This window comes from Symphodus melops (genome assembly GCF_947650265.1).
Source record: "Symphodus melops genome assembly, chromosome: 21".
In the NCBI taxonomy this organism is placed as follows: Eukaryota; Metazoa; Chordata; class Actinopteri; order Labriformes; family Labridae; genus Symphodus; species Symphodus melops.
In genome coordinates, this window is record NC_136711.1 from 4,719,855 (window position 1) to 4,738,628 (window position 18,774).

The 18,774-nt window shown below is 43.0% G+C and overlaps 2 protein-coding genes across 3 annotated transcripts; both read right to left on the reverse strand.

The window, feature by feature from the left end:
- Positions 1–69: 69 nt before the first annotated feature.
- Positions 70–5,815, reverse strand: dcxr (dicarbonyl/L-xylulose reductase). 2 transcript variants are annotated; one of them, XM_079334522.1, is made up of 9 exons: positions 5,551–5,815; positions 5,288–5,361; positions 4,060–4,157; positions 3,332–3,486; positions 3,202–3,244; positions 2,672–2,771; positions 2,458–2,522; positions 1,952–2,069; positions 70–240 (listed from the first exon to the last, which is right to left on the reverse strand). In XM_079334522.1, the coding sequence occupies exons 2-9, from the start codon at positions 5,337–5,339 to the stop codon at positions 137–139; spliced, it is 735 nt and encodes a 244-aa protein (XP_079190648.1). In that variant the 5' UTR covers positions 5,340–5,361; positions 5,551–5,815; the 3' UTR covers positions 70–136. The 2 variants fall into 2 exon arrangements, with proteins under 2 accessions (XP_079190648.1, XP_079190647.1); XM_079334521.1 differs by having other exon boundaries at positions 5,288–5,383.
- A 395-nt stretch (positions 5,816–6,210) lies between these two features.
- Positions 6,211–18,193, reverse strand: rfng (RFNG O-fucosylpeptide 3-beta-N-acetylglucosaminyltransferase). Its single transcript, XM_079372072.1, has 9 exons — positions 17,787–18,193; positions 16,145–16,672; positions 11,801–11,849; positions 11,057–11,159; positions 10,827–10,980; positions 10,633–10,718; positions 10,004–10,169; positions 9,726–9,811; positions 6,211–9,086 (listed from the first exon to the last, which is right to left on the reverse strand). The coding sequence occupies exons 2-9, from the start codon at positions 16,601–16,603 to the stop codon at positions 9,011–9,013; spliced, it is 1,179 nt and encodes a 392-aa protein (XP_079228198.1). The 5' UTR covers positions 16,604–16,672; positions 17,787–18,193; the 3' UTR covers positions 6,211–9,010.
- Between the last annotated feature and the right edge of the window lie 581 nt (positions 18,194–18,774).

Below are 18,774 nucleotides of genomic sequence, written 5' to 3' on the forward strand. Positions count from 1 at the left end.
TTTATTAATAGCAAAGAAGGAATAAGAAGTCCAATATTTCACACTGATGAGAACAAACAACAATAATGATTTCTATTTAAGTCAAGTTTAATGACTTTGTATGTGTACATAGATTGGATGCGACAGGGCAGGCGGGTCAGCAGGAGAGGAATCCTCCGTCCACCGGCAGAGTGACTCCATTGGTCATGTTGCTTTTATCACTCAGCAGGAATAAAATGCTGTTCACCACGTCCTCCACCTCTGCACACACGCGCACACACACACACGCACACGCACACGCACACACACACACACACACACACACACACACACACACACACACACACACACACACACACACACACACACACACACACACAATAGACATTAACATATAAATAAATGTGTAGGTGCGTTCATGCACTGCAGCACTGTCCACCTCCTTCTGTTGTTCAACAATGAAACCAAAATACCCTCGAGACAGCTTCGGACATGTTGCTCATTTAAAGCTGGAGTCTGTGCGGCTGAGATCAGCTGATTAAGCCACTTCTACTAAAGAAAACACACACTGAACTTACAGATTAAACATCCCGCAGGCGGATAGAGAGTTCACAGAACAGATTCTCGTCTTGATTTGGAGCAGACAGTCACAGTTTTGGATCATTTGGTGACTGGAGTGTTAGCGTTCATTATTGTTCCTGGCTTTGTTTTTGTTTTGCCTCCTCTTGCACTCTATACATCTGATTTCATTATTTGTATAAATATACGGGGCTTTCTAAATTTTCTGGTTTCACTTCGAGAAAGAAACACCGTCTATGGATGATGGCCATGCTGGAAGTCAAACAGATTTTTAATTTGATTAGCTGCAGCTTGAATTATAACTGGTAATAACGTAAACAATCAACACAAGTGATGACTAAGCCCTATTGTTTGCCCACCCAGAACACAGCTCTCCCACCAGATATAAGAGGACATGTTAATCCCTCCACAGAACACAGGCGTGGGGGAAGAGGCGCTCCATTGTTTCACAACTATGAATCAACATTCCTGAATCTCAATAAACCATCCGTCTCCCTGTCAGCAACCCCGCATGAACTCTCTGAGGAGGCACGGCAGTTTGAGGACTTTCTCCATTTGTCATGTGAAGAGGAGGGCGACCTTCACTTCAAAAAAAAAAAGAATCCATTGAAACACGATGTAAGTGCATCATGGTGTGTTTCCCACATCAGCATCCATGGCAGCTTTATCTAGTCATTCACAAGAGGAAGAATCTCGGAGCTCCTCCATTAAGAAAGCAAAAAATGATGAATATCCAACATTAAGTCAGATTTTAAAAGTGAAAGCTCGTTGAGAATCATGTGGATGTAAAGCAACAATAATGATTAACTGTCACATATTATCCTCCTTGTCTCCAAGTTTAAAGACGTCTCTGAGCTCCCCAAAACACGCCTGTGAAGTTTATTGTAACGGATCAACTCTGATCCAGTATTTGAGCTAAGCTAAGCTAAGCTAATTTGCAATGCCCACTTTTAAAATATATTAAACTCAACAACAGATACAGCAGCAAACTCCTGCTTATTGTCTCAATTGCACGAATATGTTGGCAGCTTTTTGATACTGAAATTGTACATTTGGTACTAAAGTGCACAAATACTTTGGTAGTGTATTTACACAGTGCTCGTTCTCCAGCAGCAGCTTTGGGTTCAAAATGCGACTAAGGATCTGTAGTCTGTATCGGAAAGTATTGAAGTGTCAAACATTTTCACAACACTATTTTCCACCTGTCGTGGCGTTATAAATACAGGAGAGACAGACAAAGACATTTTATTTCAGACTCAGAAAGCAGATCTCAAGGTTCTGATTTCCCGGATAAAAGAGGAAATCGGTAGCCTTGCATCAGATTAAAAAAATTAATCTTAAATATATCCTTTCAGTCAATGTGTCTTTCAATCGGTGAAAAAAAGTGTCTGACCTGCAAAGCGGCCCAGGGGGATGCGGGACATCATGGTCTTGGACTTTTCAGGGTCACTCCAGCCCAGACGACCCATCTCTGTCAACACCACGGTGGGGTTCACGGCGTTCACACGGATCTGATCACAACATCAGCAACATTAACATCCATCCTGTGTGATTACACACCTAAGTGTTCCTAAACAAACGAGACACACTCTTTGGATTTTGTCATCATTTATCTTCTTCACATGATGACATGTAATTGTATTGTAAGAACGAGAATGGCTCTTAGAGCAGAGCAGTAAAGAGAGCAGGGAAAGCTTCAGAGATGTCGGCAATGACATCACTCTTTATGTAAAATATCTTCTAAGAAATCAAACATCCTTTTTTCCTTATCTTTTGACTTGCAGTAATTTATACTCTTAATATTGTAATCACTCCAATATAATCTCCCCGATGTACACAAATCTTATCAAAGATTGGTCCAAATTGTGATCTTCATGTCCACACGCTGTGACAGTGTACCTGATAGGGTCCGAGCTCCAGAGCCATCACTTTAGTCAACGTGTCCAGGGCTCCTTTAGTGGCACCTGAACAAGAACAGGATCCCAGTCAGTACAGAACAGAAGCACTTCCTGTTTACAAACCGTACTCAGCCAAGTGAACGCCTCATCAGTGAACAAAAGTGGAACCTTGCCTTTCCTTTACCCTTGTCAGAAAGCAGCTTGTGTTAACTCACAGTAGACAGAGTGGTCTCTGAGTGCGCACTGTGAGGCCTGACTGGACACGTTGACGATGGAGCCTCCAGATCCTCTGGCCTTCATACCACGAGCTACTATCTGTTTTTCACATAAACACATAAATAGACTTAATGGTTAAAGTCTACGTCAGGCTAAATCAGAAACTAGGTCTCCAAACAATCAACATATGGTAGAAAGGAAGTTGATGTGAACATGCGAAAAGAGTCGGAACTTCATGGATTTAGGCTGACTTTTTTCTTTTTAACACTTTTAGGTTGAAGTTTTTTATGGGCGGGGTTAAATGGGGGCGGGCGGGATTAAATGAGGGCGGGCGGGGTTAAATGAGGGTGGGCAGGGTAGGGTCCATGCGCAACGCAAAGCCCTGACAAATTTGGAGTTTTAGGTTGAATTTCTGCTGAATTCTGTCAGATTTCATCAGTTGCTGGAAGTATTCAAACATTTATAATTTAGCCAACAAACACTAAAAAGATCAATTATAAAATGTTTGAGCAGTGACAGAGGATTTTACCTGTGAGACCTGCAGCACAGCCTTCACATTCACATTAAATGACCTGGATAGGAATACATAGTATAGGTCAAAACACATTTTATTTGCTTCTCTTGATGTCTGGTCTTTAGTATCCTGTCATATTTCTTACTGGTCAAACTGGTCAGGTGTGACTTCCAGAAATGGCTGTAAGGTGGCATAGGCAGCGTTGTTCACCAGCAGATCGATGGGGCCGACGTCCTGCAGGGCCGCCTCCGTGGCCCCCCAGTCTGCCAGGTCCACACACACCGGGGTTATAGAAGAACACTGTGAGAGGAAGAGCCAACAACACACACGTTGGTGCAGATAACAGAGAACAACTGTGAAGACAATGATTTTCTAGTTATTAAGTCATCAACAAAAACCATGAAAAAATAAGTTGGAAAAAGAATCAACAGTTCCCTTCTCTCACTTTCCTCTCAGGGCTTCAGTAGTACAAACTTTTTTATATTTCAAGGAGGCATATGTTATACTAGATTGAATAATAAAATGTCCTTACTAGTTCATCAGACATTAAGGAACCACGCCAGTATGTCCTCCTTCTAAGTTAAGATTCTGCTCCTGAATGGTCTATCATGACCAAACATGAACATTTGTTTTTATTTCATGTGAAAAAAAATATAAAACCAGTCTGCTCTTCATCTCCACATGCAGCGATGAAGCTGAAGAGGAGATAGAGGAAGAACAGAGCAGAGTGGAGGGTTAAGTGGACACGTCACACGATGAGTTGAGAGATGGAGTGGTGGAACAATTGAAAAGATAAAACAGAAGCGAGTATGGAGAGGTCAAAGTTGAACAGTGTGTGTGTGTGTTTGTGTGTTTGTGGGGGGGCATTCTTACCTCCTGCACCAGACTGCTCAGGTCAGCCTGCGTGCGTGTGACCGCCGTGACCTTTGCCCCGCAGCGTGCCAGAGCCAGAGCCGTGGCCCTGCCGATCCCTGAGACGCCAAACATCCATAAACACAAAGACTCATTAGAGAGCGAGGTGCCGCTGTGACACCAGAGCTGACACACACACACACACACACACACACATTCCACACGTCTGAGACTCTGACATACCCTGCACCACATCAACAACGGAGCTCTTTAATCGCCACTCTCTCTCTCTCTCTCTCTCTGAGGGAGCGTGCAACGTTTCATTAGTCACATTCAGTGTTTTCACAAGCCTCACTCACATTTAGTTTTGAATTGTAATAATTTTAATGGGAGTTCTAGGAGGCCGGGCCCTATTCTTAGTGATGTGGGAAAAAAAACTTTTATTCTAGGAGGTCTTATGCCTCTATTTGAGAGGACAGTGGATAGAGTTATAGATTTGGGAGAGATATTGTGCTATGGTGCATCCATTCTGGTGTAATCATTTGGAGATGCTGAGGGAGTGGATTGGTGCCACTCTACCAGTGCATCCATGACTTTGCCTCCTTAGCAACAAGACATTAGTAGGCCGAGCTAACATAAGAAAACACAAATCTAGCATTTAACAGGTTGGATTTATCACAGCCGCAAGATTTTAACAGCAAAACTGGAAGGACCCCAGCTGTCCCGCTGTGGAGGAATGGACTGATGAAATGGTCAAGATCTCATCATATGAATAAATTCAATGTGGAAAAATTAATTATGGAATAAAGATGAGAGAGATGTAGGATTAGTGTGGGATTAGTTTTGGCAACAATTTAATTTAACAAGAGAATAGACTCCAATTGGGTAATCTGTGTTGCAGAAGGGAATTTAAAAACATAACCATGCAAGCTAAAAAAAAACAAACAAACAAAAAAACCCATCATGTTGGTTGAAGTGGAATTATGGCAAAATTTACAAGAGGAGAAATCTAGTTTGGCTGAAGCTGACACCAACAGGCTGCAAACACATCTCCACCTCTTGAGTCATTCATGCAGGACACACGGTGCAGCCGTGTGCAGTGTGGGGGAGTTGTGAACTACATGCAATTTAACTCCTTTATTGTTCATATACATTTACATGTTATGCACGACACTGGCTGACGTGTCTGTTCTTGCTTGCATGTTGCAGTTTGAATTTTCTTTTGTGTTATGTTCAGTGACGTCTTTACCTTTTCCGGCTCCTGTGACCAGAGCTCGTTTGCCTGCAAAAGAAATCTCCATGTTCTGTCAGGTCCAAAGTCAGCTGGAGAGAAATGATCAATAATCGAAGAAGAAAAAGTGGACGACATATCAACTACAGGAAGCGATCAAAAGATAAATCACATGGAAAAGTCACGTGACTACTTCACGTTTGTCGTGTGGATCTTCTCTCTTAAACTGTCAAAAGCAAACCTTTATAATGTAAATGTTTATTGTGTGTACTGTGATTTACCGGCTGTGCTGCAGGCAGGGCGCTCTGTCGGCTGCTCGGTCCGGGCTGCAGGCTGCAGGAAGCGGAACACAAAGTTCTGCTCAAGGCAAAAGTTAAACTTCCACTGACGTGAAAAAAAAAGAAGCTGTTTTTTGTTCCAGGCTAGTCTGCACAGTCACCGTGGACTTTGTCTTACACGGTCAATTAATTTAAAAGCACAAGAAATACAACAAAGTGGAGACGAGGACTCGTAAAACTGATCAGACATCAGCGACTATTGTAAAAAAAAAAAAATTTTTAAATCATTGAACAAACACACTTAAGTCTCAATGAGCACTTTTTATGAATAACTTTGTTTTTATGAATAATGTTACCAACATCGATTGTACAACTCAATAGAACTTTTTTCTTTCAAGTATTATTAGACTAATTTAGCCTAATTTGAATGAAATGCTTTATCAGCATACTGATGTGCAACAAGATAATACAAATAAATCACACATTGTTTTTTTCTTGCTGTTGGGTCGGGACCCAAAGTGGACCAAGGAGCCATTTTTAGTGGGTTTCAGTTTTCTTGGGACAAAACCATATATATATATATATATATATATATATATATATATATATATATACACACACACACACCGTGTGAAACATGTCAACAATAGAAACAGACAAATGTTCAAGAATGCAGAAAAAGTTTATTCTTATAAAACAACAGAATAATACATCAGGGGTCAATGATTTTCAAAAACATGTCACTCAGTCTGGTCCACTGACCTGCAGTAGGACAGACTCGGGCGTTTGGATCCTCGACTGGTGTGAGACAGAGACAGAAGTTTAAGACAAATACTTTACAGGCAGAAATACTGATGCTGAAGGAAACAGAAAAAAGAAGTTTCATTGAGCCAAAATAAAAACTCTCCTCTTAATTAAACAATAGCATTTTAAAGAGTGTTTAACTTTTCATCGTGACATGTATTATTATAGAGAAGATGAAAAAATAGGCCTGAAACAGCAGTGTTGGCTGTGACGCCTGTGTTTTGAATCGGTCTCATAAAGTCAGTGCAACCTCTAGTTTTGAAAAAAATGAAACAAATGCGTGAAGTGCATAAAACTGCAGTTCTTCCGGTGTCCACTTGGGGCTGGCTCCAAGAGCCCGAAAAGACAAACACAGGGGGAAGATGTAACCTCAGCTCCAGCTCTCGGCCTGCGGTTTGTCTGTCTAAAATTAAATGTGAGACGATATTTCCAGCCTGGCAGCGGCCGTAAATGAGCCTCCTGCTGTAACAGATGACGTCACTCAGGCTTCATCCATTAATATATAGTCCATGATGTGTCGTCCATTTGTTTGGTGAGTACCATTTACTTAAGCTTGTCAAAATGTTTGATATGTCAGTACTTTTTTCATACCATGCGTTTTAAAACAGCACAAACATAGTATAGGAAAGTACAGGAACATTAAAAAAAAAACCTTCAATTTTAAGTCCTAGCTCATGAACTCTAAACTCTTGCAGGCAAGCAAAAGAGAGCGGTGGTGGTACATTTAAGTTCCCAGGTCAGTAAAAAGATTACAAACCATCCTCTGAGGACATGAAGATCCAAACAAAACGGAATACAAATGTTTTGATGCATTTGGCTCCAGTGAAGTCATCACCACGGCCCACAGAGAGAAAGAAGAGCTGCTGACCTTCACTCATATTTACACCAGCACAGTAACAAACAGAAATCGATCAAAGTAGTGCAAAACAGCACAGATGAGCCTGTTTAAAAAAATTACAAAAATAACAGGGTAACACATGGAGAAGGTATTCAGCTCAGAATGTGAAAGCATCTGAAAAATGACAACACACTGAACTAAAGTGTTAACAGAAGATTTCTTTAAATCTCTTCTGTCATTTTGTGATAAATTCATCTCAACTTGTTTTTTAAAGGATAGTTCTGTTTTTCTTGGGTTGGATAAGACACAGTAAGTGTTTTACTCACAGGGGATTGAGGTAACCAATGAAGTCCCGGCTTGGTATCTTGGCTACACACAACAGTACTCTTCATTTCACAGCACTCTTAAACCACTTCTTTATTTTAGCTTGGTCGTATTTGTTGTCTCTCTTTTCCATTAGATTTATATTTGGGATTTTTTTTCGGCCTTTTTCAAAGAGACTGGATAGTGGATAAAGATTAGAGTCAGATATCAGGAAGAGAGAGAGAGAGACAGGGCTGACATGCAGGAAAGGAACCAGAGGTCGGACTTGAACCCGGGGCTGCCGACCTTGGAGGAGTCCAGCCTCTGCACATGGGCCACGTGCTCTGACAACTCGTTTCCTTTGTCTAAGCTGCCGACCCAAAACAGCTGATCAGTGCAGCGCCTGGGGAGACGAAGCAACTCACACTGAACCTGAACACTGACGTAGGGTCGGGTTTTCTACATGGTGAGATTATCTCCATCTCCTGTGGCTAAAACACTTAAGAAAACATCCTTTAAATAGTTCTCCTTTTATTTCATTAGGGGAAAATAACTGAACTACTAAGCAGTAAAATCCCCTTTCAAGGAGAGTCGTAGGTTTAAGGCTGAGACATCAAGACATCCTGCCTCTCTCTCTTTATCAGAGTGTGTTTAAGTAATACTGCCCGGGTCACAAGTTTGTGAATTCAAAGACAGGGTCTCTGTTTCAGCTTCAGATTTCGGGGGCCGTTACATCTCCTGCCTGTGACAGCAGGCGAGTCCGTTTAGCTCCTGTGGAGGGTTCCTTTTTAAGAAGCTTGAGATTCCTGTTTCTGATTAGTGAATAACTCTTCCGCTACATTATGCGTGCACGCTCAAATAGTCACGTCTAAAACGTCCAGAACTCTTGTTGTAAAACACTCGGCCAAGGGTGAAAAGACAAAGAGAGCACTGTCAGAAACTGCACAACAAAAAAAACCAAAAAAACATTGCCAACATGTTTGTGCAATTTAGACACTGGCAGGAGCTTTCCTGCATTTTCAACCAGAAATGACCAAACACTGGGTGCCCAGGACTTCTCATGCTGTTGCCCTATTATTAAAACAGGCATTGATGTTTTTTGATTGTTACTTGAATCTTATCTAAGTTTTCATATCTTGACCCAGAACAGCTTAAGGACTCTTGCTGCACATGTTGAACTACAAAAAAAAAAAAAAATCAACCCTTAAGCAAAAAAAACAAACAACAAGGCTGACATGAGCACTTTGTCCCACTGAAGCTCACTGTGGAGAGAAACTGAACGTAATAACACTTCATATCATCACAGAGTCTGTGACCACACAGAGACTGTTTTCTCTGTGACCCTTCATGTAAATGATCAACTCTCAGCAGAAACAGCTCGACAGCGTTCTGCCATCTTTCTTTGGCTCGAAGGATTATTGACAGGAGGAGTTCTGCGTCGCAGGTGGTGATGCTGACTCAGATCGTCCGTGAGAGGTTTGGAAGTACCAGGGCTGCAGGGTGAGAACGCCGAGGCGTTCAGTGTTTGTGGCGCACTTTGAGCTTCGGACACCAGTCAGTATCTGCATACAGGAGGCAGTGGACAGTTTTAAACCTGCAGGAGAGGGAGACACTTTCAGATCTCATTCAAGCACTGAGAGTGTAAACCTTCACAAACATCTGTTAGGAGAAAAAAAGTTCCTGAAAATTTTTTTGACAAAAAAATAAAATAAAAAAATAATGTTTAAAATGATGTGACTTAGTGTTTGTAGTCTGATAAAAGACAGGAGTGATTAAACATCGTCATATCGTGGAGCAAACAGAAATATGATTTTTTTTTTAGACGTTTGTAGGAGGAGAACAATTCCCCTGTCGAACTCAAAAGTTGGATAATAACCATCAACAAGCCTGAGATCAAACATAAGAATAAAAGACGAGCATGTGAGGGGACTCTGAAGGCCCCGTACAGACGTGTTCAATCACACACAATCAGATCACCATGGATTCTACCTTTGTTTCCATGGTGCCTCATCTTAGATCCATGAAGTGTAAGCTGCAGTTAGTTATTGAACACCAATAAGCTGAAGAGCTACAGGCCCAGTGCGGAGGGAGAGGGGGAAGTGAAATGTTCCCTAGGCTACCTTAAGGACTCTGCCCTGGTACACTGGACTCCATTGGTTACCTGACTGCCTCCTTCTAACCTCGGCTTTAAGTCCCCCACATGTAATACACAATAAGAGGTTGAACAGGTTACCTTGTGGGGTCCTCGTAAAGCGTAAAACCTCCAACTACGCTGACCACATTCCTCCTGTTCTCGAAACCTCCGTAGCTCAGCGTCACCTGTTGAACACAAACACAGAACACGCACATTTCAACACCAGAGATGACGCACACACACACACACACACACACACACACACACAGTCTGAGAGGAGCGAAGTATCAACAAAAGAGCTGCATCCACTGCCGCGTGGCTCTGAAAATGTCTCCTGCTTTCTCCTCTTTTGTCCACACACACACACACACACACACCTGGTCCAGCACGGTGTCTGTTGGTAGCTTCTGTAGGTTCTCCAGGTGAGAGTGGAACAGGTGTGTGTGCGTCAGCGTCACCTCCAGCAGCGCCTCGATGATGTAGCCGATGGTGCAGTCGTCCGGCAGCCGAATCTTCTCCGCCGTGCTGATGAAATTCCCCAAACTGAAACCAGAGGGCGCACTTTCAGCCAAAGCAGCTCTAACCTCACCTGCTCCACGAAAATAAATAACCTGCACTTTTTAGACTTTTTTTTTTCAAACACAACTGTCTGAAGCAAACCTACTGAGGGTTTTAAAGTGCTTTACTTCAGTAATGGACAAATATTAAAAACAGAAATTAATATCAAATCACAGAACTTTGCTTTGTGTATTTCAGGTCATCCATCATCAGTGTGCTCATTATATCAACGAGCTCACATAACGTTTTAACGTTTAAGGAATAGGAGAGAGGGTCAGGGGGGCATTTCTCTGACAGCTCAAAAACAAACGCAAAGGACGACACGTGTTCTCATTGCTTGGATGATTTGCGTCATATTTGCTGACAAGTCCAGGCACGTCCTCTGATCACATACAGGGCGAGCAGCCTGGCCTCAGAGGGTACAACAGCAGGGGAGTCTGTGACCTACCTGGCCCACGGGCTCATTTTCAGTGCCAGACCTCGGCTGATGCAGAAACCTGCTCCACCTGTGGCGAACCAGAACTTGACAGACACCTGAGACGAGACCCGACGAAAAGAAAAGATGAGCCAGATGTGAGGAGTGTATTCAATAAAAAAAATAAGAAATGCATTTGGTTTATTTGACAGCCGACGTTGACTGACCGATCCGTCACTCTTGACCCTCTCTGCAGCCTCGATAGGATGATCCAGACTGGGCCGGCCCAGGTACACGTCCTGGCTGTGGTGGTAGGAGGAGAGCAGGCGCAGCAGGCTGGGCAGGACCACGTAGTTATCGTCGTCGACGTGACAGAACCACCTGTGGGACAAACGCACACAGATCAGTCGCTGAGCTGAGCCGATGGTCCCGCTCAGATCTGCGTTCGCTCGCTCACTTCTTCTGGGACTCGATGAACTTGTCGTACTCCACAGACATCTTGCAGCACAGAGCCTGTCGGGTGTGAGCCGCTGAGCAGTTGGTGTTGATGATGTTCGCTCCTGGAGAGGAGAGAAAGAAGCAGAGTTTAGCTCAATGCTGCTGTGAACACAAAAACTCTGCAAATATTCAGTTTCCAGATTGGCACAGCTGACTGAAATAATCTGCCTGTACACCAGGAGATGAGAGATTCTCCCTCTCTTTAAACTCTCCTTGTTTGCTGGCACAGTGAAATGAGTCAGCTTCAGTTCCTTCAGTGAAGTCTTCATGAATGTCTTTATTAAATATTCATTCTTAAAGCAGAAATAAATCGGCTTTTTCGCTTCATTCTGTACGGGGAGTGCAGACTGAGATGATAAACCAGGCAGCCGTGTTGTAGCCTAAACTTCACTGTCTGCCTGTTATTGGACGGACTGAAGGTCGGGGTTGTGTTAGCGTTTTGAATACAGGCTTCCCGAAAGCAAAATGCCCAAATGTGTCCGTGATAGATCAAGTTCAATCCAACCTGAATCCTCGGCTCGGCTGCAGGAGGCAAACTGAGCAGACTGATGAAACGATCACCGTGCCAGCACATTGATATGATGCAGGTGACCTCACACACACTGTGAGAGTATATGAGCAGTATAACGGAGAAGGCGTTCCAACCCGTGACGTCACTGAAGACAAAACAAGAGGAGGAAACAGTCGAAGAATGGCTCCTTACCCGTTCTCTTCTGCAGCTCTCTGTCCTCCCCGTCAGTGAATATGAAGGTCTGAAACAACACAAACACACACTGTTCAGCACACACACACACACACACACACACACACGAGGCAGCATGAAGGGCTCCACTGTTTCCACGTGTGTGTACTGTGAGAGATCGATGGGATATTTCTCTTTAGACTCTGCTGTGGAGTCAAACTGAGTAGACAGAATAGAGGTCTGTAAGGGACTTTATCTTTATAGACTGGTGTAGTTTTGAGTCTTAAAACCAGGAAGTGAGTTAGCATTTTAGCGCCATGGGTTCCTAACTCTAAAAGTCAATGTGGATTTTGAATGGGTTTGTAGTTAGACGCCTGAAATAAGGTCTGTGGTTAACACAAGCTGAAGAGATGTTGATGTTTTGTTTGACGAGATAAACTAAGCTAAGACTTAGCTAAGACCCCGACTTTTAACGGCGGTTGCTAACGAGTAGCTAACTGAAACTACAGTGGTTGTTGCAGACATTACACGTCATCACGCCGGGAACTCTCTCCCTAATCCTCATTACAGACTCTAGTCATGTCTTTCAGTGCTCTTGCAAATATGTTAATAAACAACTTATTAAGCTAACTTTTAGCTAGCTGGTCCGCTGATTAGATCGATGAAGCATAACGGTTGCGACGTCATAATAAACAAACCGCGGTGTAGTTAGCTTGTAGCATAATGTTAGCTTTTTACTTCTCTGGGCTGCATTAACTCTTCAAACGTCGTCTAAATGATGTTCATCTGTAAATATTATCCCGCTGAACAAAACAGCTACGCATCAGAAGCGTGTGTTTGACACAGAGCTTATTTTCTGCAAAAATCCCATAGGTGAACTTTCGTAGGAACCACCAGCGCCATCTTTTCAGGTTGGCCTACAAAAATACATCATCACTAAACCAGTCTATTGAAGAGGACAGCTGTAGAGAGACAGGACACGATGGGAGGAGAGAGTGAGAAGCAGTAAATGGACCCACGGCCGCTGCTTCAGCCTCTGTTCATGGGGTGTGAGCCATCACCGCTAGGCCATCCGGCACCCCTGATCTGCACCTTTTCTTGCTAAATCTAAAATCTGAATTTCTTGTTTTCTATTTTCCACCTGCTCAACTATAAAAACGTTTTTCAAGAGAGCATTGAAAACTCCCACTGATAAACACATGACCTCAGCTGTACTACAGTGATGACTGAAGACCAGACCTGTGACCTGTTGTCACAGTGAGCAGGCAGCAGCAGACACTGAGACGGCAGCATCACGGCTGGAAAAATCCGAGAGTCTCTCGCTTGGATTCGAGTTCGATTCCTGATTCGACTCAATCGATTTTCAATTCAAAGTTGATTCTGGATCTGTTTATGAATTAGTCCTTCAAGATCTACTGACTGAATTTCTTGCTGCTCCATTTGGCATTCTAATGAGTCAAAGAGCGAGCATTAGCACTTAGCAGGAAACTACTTTCTACCGCCCCCCCTCCCAAAAAAAAATAAAAAAAATTGGAAGTTATCAATTGATTTCAAATCTTAGAAGATAAGAATCCTGATTTTTACATTAATATTTTTTTCCACGTCTCAGCAGCTCCAACAAACAACCGGTTTCACAGACTGACAACCTGAAAGGTGAAAATGAAATATATAAAATGGGATATTTACAAAATCATATTGTACTGTAAACCCAAGTGTAGTGATGTCATCTGCTGAAAAAAGTCGAGTGATTGACAGACAGTTTGAGTCGGTGACCTCCAGACGCTCTTCAGCCTGCACAGACACAGCGTATAATGAAGCAGTCAAAGAGTATCTTTAACTCTAACAGCCGTGTGTCTCTTCATGTGAGGACACCTTTGACTGCTGCAGGGGACGAGCTCCACCCGCTCACTCACACTGAGCACTGCTGTACTTACTTTTTTATTTTACACGTCTGACCTCAAACGGCTCCAGGTGTTAAAGTGCTGACCTGGACTCCGAGCCCAGCTGCTCATACTGGGAGAACTGGAGCTCCTCCGTCCTCTGTCACTGGGACATTTGGGAGTGAAGTGGGGCGACCTCGTTCTCTTCACACTGAGGGGCTTTTTGTCCCACAGAAGGATTTACTAATTGCTTAAATGGCTCTCAACACAGAGCCGCTCACAGTGCTGTGTGTGTCGGACACTTAAGACTTTATAGACTCCTTAAAAACCCGCAGTGTTAAAACAGGCTATGAAAAGTCTTTTTATGAGCCCTTACAAACGCAGTCATTTTGTCTTTAGGTTAGTAGCCTTTCACTAGTTTCAAATGATTTGATTTCCATGTCAATAATCCCTTTTTCATTTAAAGGAAGAATGTGAGACTTTCAGATCCAGCGGACGTCGCCCTTCAGAGCACCAGCATGAAACCCAAAACTAATCTGGTGACACCTCACCGATCCGGAGACATCTAACCCCTCTGTCACCGCGTCCACACCAAGCAGGCGGCAATCAGAACGCACCTCCATGAAGCAGCATTGAGCACAAGCGGCGGACTAAAGTTGCTCGAGCTGCAGTTGTCACATCGCACGCAAACTGAAAGGGAATGACTGATCTAAACACACTTCTGTGACGTCCAAATCAGCAGTGACTTTGTTCTTTTTTTCACGGACTAAAACGGCTTCACACTCAAAGCCGCCCCGCCCGTGTAAACACGGCTCTAACAACAACAACACAGCCGGCTGGACTCACACTTCTCACTCACTGTAGACTGTCAGGACTCGGAGACGTTCAGAGGATTGACCTGATTTCTCAGATTTTTTTTTAAACATTGCAAACATCAGACACTCTATTCCAGGCTCTTCATGGTCTGAAGTGAGAGGAGCGGATATTTCTCCTGCTGTGTAAAAACTTCTGTTCAACATATCGCAAAGGTTACCTCACAGCTGCACGACATTAGAATAATATAACGTGTCTGCACACGGCCGCTCTGATATCTGTGAGAGTAATCAAACTGCTGCATTAGACTTTCTGTTGTTCTCCACTCTTTTGTTGTTGTAATGTCATTAAACTACACGTAGCATTCATACACAGGCATCATTACAGACTCTTATAGTGGACTTCATCGGCTACTTCTGTGTTTTGTCTACATCACATCTTACCTCAGGAGCCCCCCCCCCCGCCCCCCCCTCTCTGAGCAGGATGGCCTCCTGCTGTGAGCTCGGTCAGGAGAATCTCTGGAGCAGTCCTCAAATGATGAGTGCATGTGAAAATGTCTTTTCATTGCTCAGTATTAATGCTGCCTGTCTCCATGATAAACAACAGGAACCTGTCTGCTCTATCAGCGTCCTTTGTCGACATGCCGTCAGGATTCAAACAAAGAAAAGGGCTTTTTGGGCTTTACACGTAAAAACTGAATTTTAACTCTTGGAGCCGGAGCAGCCTGCGTCTGTTCAATCATCCCCCTAAACGAGCTCAGTAAAGCACTCGGTATGATGGCGGGGATTCTGTCGGAGCAGATAAGGGGCGAAGTCGAGATTTATTTTCTTATAAACGTCCTGCGGTTCCACTGAGTGTCAGCGAGGACATGCAGCAGGAATGTGTTTCTGGAAGAGACGGGGTGGCTGTCAGTATCCGGATGATAACATCGCTGACCACAAGTTGAGAATTTATGGGGGGGGGGGGGGGCTCTTGCACCACACCCCATGGCAGACGGATTGGGTGGTTTGGGTCTTGGGTAACTAAGGGTTGGAGCTGCATGCATTTCCTAACTGTCGGATCATTTGAAATGATTTATTGGTCTGTGAGCGTTCAATACAGTGCTGCCTGGTTGGAGGGATCTTTTCCACAGAGCGTGTGAGTATTAAATGGCGAGATCGTGCAGGGGATTGTTTTTAGTCGCAGGCTGTCAACGTGTATTTGGCGTTCTTGAACGTGGTGTCGAAGTGACTTCCGGGGGTCTTGGTGCCGGCTCGAGCGGACCCTTGATGAACTGCAGGATTCTGCACTTCCATATTGGCGTCATTTTTCCCAACGCCCAAGTTTGCCGCTTGGGTTATGTCCTGGACTGTCTCTACACGCGGGTCAGTTTGGATGAATGTGTCTGAGCGTGTTTAACATTACATCATGAATATATGAGGTAACGCAAAGTCACGAGTTGTTTTGTTGTACAAATCACATTGCCACGCAGCACGGGGGGGAGAGAAAGACCTGGGAGGAGCAGTTAAGTACTCTGCCATGTTGTTGTTGCACTACACAAATTTAAGAGCTGCATCAGGAGGGAGTTACACACTTACTCATCTAATGATTTCAGATGATTATTTCAGCTGTTAAACTTTAAAACAAGTCAAACAATCACACACGTTTTTTTAAACTGAAGAAACCTACTCACCTGTTCTTGAGCTTGGGAAACCCAGGTCTGAGTCAGCAGCCCCAGTCTGGACTTGTGGTACTTTTTGGTAGTTTTCACTGCGATAAAAATGTCTTTTAACTGCAAAAGGTCCTGAGTCCTTGACCCTGAAAGTAAATTAGGCTTTCTTACGAGAAGAGCGCCCGTTTTGGGACCCTTCCTGACAACGTCAGTCTCTGTGGATTCCCCCCGCCCTGCTGAGCTCCTTTTGAGCCCTGATGTAGAGTACGTTTCCTCTTCATGGTAAGACCCTGCTCGGCCCACCGGTGCAGGTCTGACTTGAGGTCGGGGCAGAGGCAGGTCCACCTGGCGTGCGGGGGGTTGGAGGGCGGGGATGAGAAGGAGCAGGAGGCCGCAGAAAGCAAGGGAGAGCAGGAAGCAGAACTTGCTGACACCCACTGAGGCTATGTGCATCCTGACCAGCCGATGGAGCGGCTTCATCAGCCTCCAGGGCTGCAGCAGCCGCCGCCAGCACCACCCTGTCTCATCGTCACACCATCACGAGAAGTCCTGCAAGAAGACAGTGGAAGATTTCCATGAATTCAACTCAGCAAAACAGAGTGCAGACACGAGCTGCATCGCAGGCCTTTCTGCAAGGCGGAGAGAGAAGTTCTGGTTGTTAGAAAAGGCCATATGGCATGAATCTCCCTGCTGGGGGTCAAACAGTCACCAGAGACAACAGGGAGTTTCATGCTTCATTTACTGCTCTTTGATTGCTTCTTCACAATAAAGGCACAGGAACGACATTCTTCGAGGTACTTTGAAATCAAGTCAGGACTGTCACTCAATAAGCGCCAGTCTGCTTTACACAAGTGCATTATTTCTGCTGCTTTAACTTGAGTTACGATTTTATCTTTAACCATTTAATTTTTTTCTTCTTATAGCTGCGTCATATAAAATTTCACAATAAAAGTATCGCGATTGTATGAATTGATCGCATTCAATACCAAACATTTTAAGCAAACGAGCACTGCTTTCCAAAATAAATTAATCAAATGGACTTATGTTCTTATAAATTGATGAATTTAAGATCCAAATGTTAATTGCCCATTTTATATTTTTTTCATTTGTTCAAAAATAATGCCCCCTTTGTATCTTTACATACATTACGAATAAAACTTTATGAAGGATTAAACACAAAGACCTCTAAGAGTAAGATCCGTACAGGTTAAATTAAATCAGACAAGGAGTTAGTGAGCAGACAAAACAGACCTGATTGCTCTGGTACCAAACCACTGTTTGGTCAAAAAATAACTTGCATCCATTTATTAATATATAAAGTTACTTTACATTAAATAACCAGCTTATTTCTGGGGGCTATGAGGACCTATGTTTAATTCGGCTAACGTGTAATTTACCAAACATTTTCTATTGTGCTTTTATCCATGTTTACATGTGGTAACTGTTTAAAGATGTGCAGCACTAAAGTAGAGTTCGGTTAAAAAATAGTCCAATACAAGAAAAGTATTTTCTTGTATCTAGTTTTATGATACGATGAAGTCAAAGTGTGAATCAACAGTAACTCTTAAATTAAAGATTTTCCAGGTGGAGTTTGGTTTGGGGAGTTTAAATCTCGACGGACGGACGAAAGAAAGAAAAAGAAAGGTCGCTTCATGAAACTTACCATCAACTTTTAAAAGGACACATGTGACGTCTTTCCTCCAAACTTTACGTCTCTGAAGTCACTCAGGAAACCTATGGAAACATGAAGTTTCCACGGCAACACGTTTATCGAAATAGAACAAACTATCGACGATGTTGAATTAACTTCAGCTAACCTTTAAAGCCACCGGTGACCAAACTGGCTTTTTGTTCCGACGTGACTCGTCTTCTTCGTTCTTTCTCCCGCCGTCTGAGCCAATTATCGATATACGTGGGAGTTTCGGGAGTTTTAAAAACATAAACTTTAAAAAAAAGTTAACTTTCACTACCACCTCGGCCGACTGCTTCAACTAATTCCTCAAATAAATATCCCGCAAAACACTTTCGGTAGTGTTGTCAAGCTGAATCTGTTATCATTACGTTTCCGGTCATAGCCTTCAAAATAAAGGCATGATACAGACGACTACGGAATATAACTCCCAATATTCTCACTTTATTCTCGATTTAAATATAGACTTTAATCTCAACTCTCCGACTTTTTCGTCTCTAAATTTGGGCTTTTTTTAAAGGTGTATAATGGAAAACACATTGTTGCTATCGTTCATCCTTTTGCTACATTTTTCCCTAATCCTATTCTGTTTTTCAACCGATTTATATATATTTTAAAGTGTTTGATTACATTAATAGTGTATATTTAAGAGCCCTAAAACTAAAACTTTTATAGCCATTTCCCATGCATTCATTAATCACAAATACATACAATTGGATGAATTGGTATTGAGCATCTTAAAGAAAATTATGTGATTAAGGTAAGATATTTCCTCCTCATTTCATAGGTTTGATACATCCTGGCTTTAGGTGTTGTACATGCTATTTCATCAAACACATGGAAAGGATTCTAAACTGTCGTACTTTAATTGTAAGACATATACTTCCGGTGTTGTTTAAGGTCATTCTCGTCAGCTTTCAGCCACCGTTTTATCCAGTCCTGTAGTTCTTTTTGTCAGGAA